This window comes from Canis lupus, chromosome 25, assembly GCF_003254725.2.
Source record: "Canis lupus dingo isolate Sandy chromosome 25, ASM325472v2, whole genome shotgun sequence".
Classification (NCBI taxonomy): domain Eukaryota; kingdom Metazoa; phylum Chordata; class Mammalia; order Carnivora; family Canidae; genus Canis; species Canis lupus.
The window spans coordinates 34888986-34897469 of record NC_064267.1 but is presented as its reverse complement, the minus strand read 5'-3'; the positions used below and the strand labels follow the sequence as shown (position 1 = coordinate 34897469).

General features: G+C 45.2%; 1 protein-coding gene across 7 annotated transcripts in view; it reads left to right on the top strand.

The window, feature by feature from the left end:
* The first annotated feature begins 795 nt into the window (after window positions 1-795).
* PPP3CC (protein phosphatase 3 catalytic subunit gamma) overlaps window positions 796-8484 on the top strand; it is a 110723-nt gene continuing 103034 nt past the window's right edge. For 3 of the 7 annotated variants that reach the window (XM_049100939.1, XM_035717186.2, XM_025463132.3), the window contains exon 1: window positions 796-932. In XM_049100939.1, coding sequence (XP_048956896.1) covers window positions 914-932 — 19 coding nt within the window. In that variant the 5' untranslated portion in view covers window positions 796-913. Of the gene's footprint in view, window positions 933-1502; window positions 1637-4003; window positions 4080-8484 lie in introns of those variants that run through there. The other 4 variants (XM_049100938.1, XM_035717181.2, XM_025463130.3 and 1 more) reach the window with 2 other exon arrangements.

Genomic DNA, 8484 nt, shown 5'->3' with positions numbered 1-8484 from the left:
TATTACATTATCATTGCTAAAACTCAAAATACTTTTGACTTTGCTAGGCACTATACTCAGGGAGGGAAGACAGTCACAGTAAGACAGTTTCTGTTCTAGGCTCACAATAGAAGGAAAGAAGAGGCCTTTTTTTTTTTTTTAAGATTTTATTTATTTATTCATGAGAGGCACACACAGAGAGAGAGAGAGAGATGCAGAGACACAGGCAGAGGGAGAAGCAGGCTCCATGCAGGGAGCCCAATGCGGGACTCGATCCCCGGGTCCAGGATCAAGCCCTGGGCCCAAGGCAGACGCTCAACCGCTGAGCCACCCAGGCGTCCCAAGCGGTCAGTTTTTAACCCAGAGACAAGCTAGATTGTTAAGACTCTCTAGCCTTTTTTTTTTTTTTTTTTTATGATAGTCGCAGAGAGAGAGAGAGAGAGAGAGAGGCAGAGACACAGGCAGAGGGAGAAGCAGGCTCCATGCACCGGGAGCCCGACGTGGGATTCGATCCCGGGTCTCCAGGATCGCGCCCCGGGCCAAAGGCAGGCGCCAAACCGCTGCGCCACCCAGGGATCCCCAAGACTCTCTAGTCTTGCCCATCGTGTTCCCCAGTGCATGAGCGGGGCCAGCAGGTGCTGTCATTGCAACAAGGGGGAAAAAGGAGGGGGATGCTTCTAGCAAAGGAGGTGACACGCAGGGCTTATAAGGTCAGTTCCCTGCACATCAGAGGTCCAGGCCAGCGGCTCCCTCCTCTGAGACCGGGAAAGCAAGTGGGGAGGCCACGGGGCCTAGCCGGGTCTCGAGCCGCTTGGAATCGAAGGCTCCCCAAGGACTGGGCTGGAACTAGCACGGGCACCAGCGGGCTTCCTCCTGTACTAACTGCACCGCACCACCGCGAACACTGAGATCAGGGCTTCCGCGGGCCTGGAGAATGCAGAGGAGAAACCGAGGTGAGGAGCGTGGCCGGGCTGACGGCGGCGCCTGGAGACCGAGCCCGAGGAGGACCGGGAGGAAAGGAGGGAGGCCCCCGCTGCGGAAGGTCGGGGAGGTCGGGGACGGCAAGGGCTCCCGGCGGGGTGGCCCCAGGGGAAGGCTCGCGGCCCAAGGGGCTGCGACCGGGTCACAAGATGGCCGCTGCGTCGCCCGGGCTTTCCGTGCGGGGCCCGGGGGCGGGGGGCAGGTGCTGCGGGCCCGGCCGGCCGGCGCCTCGCCTTGGGCCTCGGAGCCGCGGCGGCGGGGACGGCGGCGGCGCGCGCGCGGGCCGCCGGGAAGTTGGGAGAGCGGGTGCGGGAGCGGGAGCGGGAGCGCGCGCACGCGCACGTGGGGCCGGGTCGCGAGCCGCCGCGGCCGCCCGGGTTGCCTCCCTCCGCCGCCCGCGCTCCCGACCCGGCGCCTCAGGAGGGAGCGGCCAGTGGGCCCGCATCCTGTCGGCGGGGTTCGAGGCCGGGCTGCGGCGGCCACCGCCCTCCGGTACCTGGGCCAGCGGGAGGAGCACCGGCCGGCGCACGGCGGGCCGACTGGCCCCGGAGAGCTGACACCCGCGGGACTCGAAGGCGGAGGCGCTCGTCTGGAGGTCGCCGGGAGCGGGAGGAGGCCGAGGGGACCATGTCCGGGAGGAACCTCCACCTCTCCACCACCGAGCGCGTCGTCAAAGGTGCCGGGCGGGCCGGGCCCTCGTCGTCCCCCCGCGGGAAACGGCCCACGGCAGGGCGACGGCGGAGGGACGGAGGGCGGCGGGGACCCTGGCTGCGTGGGTCCGGGGGGACAGCCTGGAGGGGGTGTGAGGGACGGGAGGGGATCCCGGGGCGTCTTCCCTCGCACCTCAGGCCGCCTCAGGCCGGAGCTCGCCGGGATGGCTCGTCCACCTCCCGCCGTCGTGTGGGACTTGCAGGTGGGATGGGGAGTTCCCCCGCCACCCCAGAGGGCCGGGACCCCCATCTTTTTTTTTTTTTTTTTTTCCCTTCAATTCCTCTATTCTCGCCTTTTAACTGGTGAAGCCATCTAGGGTGATGTAGTAGATTCTTCCAAGTCACATCTCTCTCAGCCGCTCCCCGTTAGGACCTGATCATCTCGCCCTTCCCCCACCCCCCCCCTTTTTTTTTTTTTTTGAGGAGGTTTACCAAGTACCTTTTGGCCCACTTTCTACAGATCATCCTAAATTACTGCTGTTATGAAAAGAAACCATTGGTGAAATAGACACAACTAAATCCATTTTGCGATGCTTTAGAGGGATTTACAGATCTCTTGACATGGTGTTTTTAGTTTTTGGCTGTAGAGACTTGGAGAAGGACGTTCTCTGGTTCAGAGGTCTCACCAAAAATTAGGTTGTTCCTTACGGATACTTGTGGGGTGTTACACTGCAGTTGTTTCTGCTCTTTTTTTTTTTTTTTTCTTTAAATATTTTATTTATTTATTCATGAGAGACACACAGAGACACAGGCAGAGGGAGGAGCAGGCTCCATGTAGGGAGCCTGACCTGGGACTCGACCCCTGGACCCAGGATCACGCCCTGGGCTGAAGGCAGGAGCCAAACCACTGAGCCACGCAGGGATCCCCCTGTTTCTGCTCTTAAACTATGGATACTGGTTTAAACATGACCACTATTTTATGCACTTCTTTTGTTCAGCGGTAGCACTTAGGTAAAGACTCTTCTCTCTTTAACTACCGGTTTTGAAAGCACTGGTTTTATAAGAAGGGAGTATGCTTCGACCAGCTGTTTTAGTGGCTTCTGGATGTGGGCAAAACTATCAAAATGTATCCTGTCACCAATGTTAGTTTCCTTTCTCCTTCTAATCACCGAAATGGAAAAAATAAAAGTATTTTAAGTGGAAAAGCCTATTTTGAATGTTCAGTGAAGAGACAGAATTTTAGTGTTTGACTTAGATTTTTTTTCTCCCTAAAACATGAATCATCATAAATGTTGATCTTCTGCACTGCTAAATTTTTGCATGTAACTAAGTTTTTCCCCCCCTCTAAAAAGTCAAGATCCTAAGTGATGATTATAAACACTGATGACCTATATTATGTAATATTCAGTGAATATAATGGGGTTTTTGAAATTTATCTACTCAGTTTGATATTATTAAGGGTCTAAGTGAATTAATTGTTCATATGACTGACAGCCGTTTAACAGCTAAATAATTTTGGCCATTTTAATGTCAGTTTTTATAGTATATAACCCATAAAGAGTATAATAAAACTTCTCTTAAGATAAAGAATATATTAAACATAACCTTTTTGGATAAATCAAGGTCAGTTGTGTACATTAATTTCTGTCCTCTGATGTTAACATGGCTGGTGCATTCTGCTGTAGAAGGGTGTTGGCACTTTCCTCCTGTACCAAAATGACTCCTTACTGCTATACTATTTAATAATGCTTTTGTCTGTTTTTAGTTTATATCCTGCAGTACTGTTCTTTATCTGTCAAAATATGCCCTTCTAATCTGCTATTTCTAAGCTGAAGGAGGCAGGGAAACCAGATAAACCAGAATTGTGTGTCAAGTCAGAATGAATAGGATCTCAGTGAAGCTTAGTGTCAGCCCTCAGACCTTCAGGAATCTCAAATTCTGATCACCATTGTAGCATGTAATTTCCACTGTAAGATGCCATGAGATATAAAGGAAATTTTCAATTTTAAAATAACCCTTTCAGACCCTGAAGTATAGAAGTAAAGTAAAATGAAATGTAGTTAAAAAGCAGGTGCTGTCTTACTGCTAGGCATGCTCACAGTTAAGTAAACACCCTTATAATCTGTATAATTTTTGTTTTTTAGGAGTATATTGCATGTTGTATACTTATAAGATTACTCTTAAATAAATGAAATATAATAATTTCAAGCCATTACTTAGAATGTGTGGATTTATCTTAAAAACTGTAGTGTAAGAACTTGACCGTAGCAATTTTGGCTTCTCCGTGACTTATGTTGCTTTTTCTTTCTGGGTTTTGCAGAGTTTGAAATAGTTGAGATTTGTTCAGTGAAAGGTGTCATTGTATATGTAGCTAAGGTCCATTGTATTGGGTACTAAATCCTGATCTGATGTTATCTTGTCTGGCCAGAGTTGTCTGCATTTATTCACAGCTGGAAATCTTTTTCAGAGGTGAGACCACACCCCAGTTATTTTTGGTTCTGTCATTTCCTGTTAACTTTAAAGTCTACTTAATTGTTTTCTTTGAACAAATCTTGAAGAAGAGTGGGAGGGAATGACTAGTATTTTAAGTGTCCTTTAAACAGCAACTTTCCTAAAATGAAGAAGGACTAGATGGATGGTCAAGAAACCTAGGTTTTACTGCATCTGGAGCTTACTTGCGACCTTGCCCTTTTTTTTTTTTTTGACCTTCCTTTTTTTACTTAACCCCCCCCCCCCCTTTTTTTGCTTCAATAATCTCACTGGCAAAATAGGGTTACTAAAATCTTTGTCAAGCTTCAGAGCCATGCAAATGATATAACTGACATGAAAAGCTTAAGACAGGTTGTATTATGAAACATGATAGTTTGATAATAGATCTACATAAGTGGTTAGTAGAGAAATCATTAACATTTTTAAATGATTGATTGATTGATTGACTTGGGGGGGCATGACTTGGGGGAGGGGCAGAGAGAAATGAGAGAGAATGGTAGAGACTCCAGGCTGAGTGTGGAGCAATGCGCTGTGCTCCATCTCACAACCTTGAGATCATGCATGACCTGAGCTGAAATCAACTTAACCAACTGAACCACCCAGGTGCCCCTCATTAACATTTTTTGAGAAATCAACACTTGAAAAAGTAAGAATTAGAAAGTATATGAAATTATAACATAGGTTGGAAAACTGTTCCAGTCAGGAAAATACCTGTTCTACAATTAATTTTTTTATTTTTAAGTAATCTCTACACCCAACATGGGGCTCAGATTTACAATCCTCTGGATCAAACGTCTCATGCTCTACTGAATGATCCAGGCAGGCGCCCCTCCCCTTCTTATGCTTTAGAGGATATCTGGGTGGAATCTCATGTGTAACAGCATGAAGAGATCAATACATTTCCGTCTAGTACTTTCTTGGCAGCTGGTTTCTCCCCTAGCAGTGGAAGGTGTTTGTTTTATGTTAAAAATATAAAAATTCTTAGGGTTTCACTCATTCCTTAAGTGTTTATGGAGAGCCATCTGCAGTGTATACCAACAAGTGCTCATTTGTTTCTTTTTTGTTTTTAAAGTAACAGTTCTGTGTGCCTCTAGAATAGTCCATATACACTGTGGTGGCATCGATGCTGTTATCTAGAGCAGAAAAAACCCCCAGAAACTCAAATGACTGAATTGTGAAGGTCTTTCAGCTTGATCTATCTCCTTCCTTCCTTTCTTTCTTCTTTCTTTCTTTCTTTCTCTTTCTTTCTTTTCTTTCTTTCTTTCTTTCTTTCTTTCTTTCTTTCTTTCTTTCTTTCTTTCTTCTTTCTTTCCTTCTTTTTTCCTTTCCTTTCCTTTCCTTTCCTTTCCTTTCCTTTCCTTTCCTTTCCTTTCCTTTCCTTCCTCTCCTCTCCTCTCCTCTCCTCTCCTCTCCTTTCCTTTCCTTTCCTTTCCTTTTTTTCTCTTTTCTCCTTTATGGCTTCCAAGTTCTTTTCCTGTTTAAGAAAATTTTTTCCTTTGACAGTGATTTTTTTTTTTAAAGGTTTATTTTCCTGTGCTGCAATAAAGAAATTTCACTAGGAATTGCATGACAGATATGGAGAATCCATTGTTGTTGGTCAAATGATGTTTCACAAAAAGTCAGATTTCTTTTCAGTAAGATGCTGATACATTTCTTCCATTCATTTGGAATTCAAGTGTATTGTATATTCACAAAATGTACGGTCATTTGTAGCACACAGAGGCTACTGATTTTTGTATATCCTGCCAATTGGAAGAGTGTGGCTATAGCTTTCTTAAAAGATTTTAAGAATAGTATGTACAAAAATTGCTATTTTCACAAGTATACCCTGAACTGTTTCAGTCCTTGGTACCTATGCCTCATTTATTTATACAGCTCTTATCCTCTCTTGCCTTTTTCTGTATTATGAGAATGTGTTTACCAAGGGTTTGGTTTTTAAATTTTCTTTTTAAGATTTTATTTATTTATTCATGAGAGACAGAGAGAGAGAGAGAGGCAGAGACACAGGCAGAAGGAGAAACAGGCTTCATGGAGGGAGCCCGACGTGGGACTCGATCCCGGGTCCCCAGGGTCAGGCCCTGGGCTGAAGGCGGTGCTAAACCACTGAGCTACCCAAGGTGCCCCGGTTTTAAAATTTTTTTGAATTTTTATTTTTTTTAAGATTTTTGTTTATTCATGAGAGACACAGAGAGAGAGGCAGAGACATAGGCAGAGGGAGAAGCAGGCTCCCTGTAGGGAACCCGATATGGGACTTGATCCCAGGACCCCAGGATCATGAGCCAAAGGCAGACACTAAACCACTGAGCCACCCAGGCATCCCAAGTGTTTTTTCTTTCTTTTTTTCTTTTTTTTTTTTTTTTAATTTTTTCTGGGATGCCTGAGTGGCTCAGCAGTTGAATGTCTGCCTTTGGCTCAGAGCGTAATCCCGGATTCCTGGGTTTGAGTCCCACATCGGGCTCCTTGCATGGAGCCTGCTTCTCCCTTTGCCTATGTCTCTGCCTCTCTCTCTCTCATGAATAAATAAATAATATCTTTTTAAAAATAATTTTTTTCTTTTTCTCATTATTCTTAAAGATTTTATTTTATTTTTTTAAAATTTTTATTTATTTATGATAGTCACAGAGAGAGAGAGAGAGAGAGGCAGAGACACAGGCAGAGGGAGAAGCAGGCTCCATGCACCGGGAGCCCGATGTGGGATTCGATTCTGGGTCTCCAGGATCGCGCCCTGGGCCAAAGGCAGGCGCCAAACTGCTGCGCCACCCAGGGATCCCTAAAGATTTTATTTTTATCTTATTTTTATTTATTATTTATTTATTTTTATTTTATTTTTATTATTATTTTTTAAATATTTATTTATTTATGATAGACATAGAGAGAGAGAGAGAGGCAGAGACACAGGCAGAGGGAGAAGCAGGCTCCATGCACCGGGAGCCCGACGTGGGACTTGATTCTGGGACTCCAGGATCGCGCCCTGGGCCAAAGGCAGGCGCTAAACCGCTGAGCCACCCAGGGATCCCTTATTTATTTATTTTTAAAGATTTTATTTATTCATGAAAGAGAGAGAGAGACAGGCAGAGGTAGAAGCAGGCTCCATGCAGGGAGCCCGATGTGGGACTCCATCCCTGGTCTCCAGGATCACACCCCAGGCTGAAGGCGGTGCTAAACCGCTGGGCCACCGGGGCTGCCCAGATTTTATTTTTAACTAACCTCTATACACAACATAGGGCTTGAACTCACAACTCTGAGATGAAGAGTTGCATGTTCGGCCAACTGAGCCAGCCAGGCATCTCAATTTTTTTCTTTTATTTTTTCTTTTCTTTAAAAATTTTTTTTTTCTTTTAAATATAAGCTTAGGGACGCCTGAGTGTCTCAGCAGTTGAATGTCTGCGTTGGGCTCAGGGCATGATCCTGGAATTCGGGATTGAGTCCCCCATCGGGGCTCCTTGCAGGGAGCCTGCTTCTCCCTCTGTCTCTCTCTCTCTCTGTATCTCTCATGAATAAATAAATAAAATCCTTAAAAAACATATAAGTTTAATCCTGCTAATTATAAAATTTGAAAGGCAGAAAGGGAAGAAAACAAAGGTATCCTGGGGCACCTGTGTAGCTCAGTGGTTAAGCGATTGGCTTTGGCTCAGGTCATGATCCCAGAGTCCTGGGATCGAGTCCCGCATCGGGCTCCCTGTATGGAGCCTGCTTCTCCCTCTGCCTATGTCTCTGCCTGCCTCTCTCTTTCTGTGTCTCTCATGAATGAATGAATGAATGAATGAATAAATAAATAAATAAATAAATAAAAGAAAACAAAGGTGTCGTATTTCTCCCGGAAATAAGTGCTCTTAAAACTTTTCATGTATTTCTGTGTTAGTATATTTTGAATTCAAAGGAGAATAGGTCACATATATTAAAGTTTGTTCTTGGAAAATGTTTTCATATCATTTTAACATAAATATTATAATTTTACCTAAATATCCATGACGGTTTCAATCAGTATGGAATGGTTTGAAAGTGCTTTTATTCATATTTTGGACCTTTATGAATAAAATCAATCATTTGATACAGTGTCAATCTGGAAGAAACATTTCAAATATAAATATTTGACATAGACAAGTTAGATAGTGTATATCTGTTGAATTTGTCAACACTATTACTAAGTTATACTTAGTTTTACCATTGTACTTACCAAGCTGCCAAACTATTTAAACATTGGAAATCTGTGCTAGTGGATCCCTGGGTGGCGCAGCGGTTTAGCGCCTGCCTTTGGCCCAGGGCGCCATCTTGGAGACCTGGGATCGAGTCCCACATTGGGCTCCTGGTGCATGGAGCCTGCTTCTCCCTCTACCTATGTCTCTGCCTCTCTCTCTCTCTCTCTCTCTCTGTAACTATCATA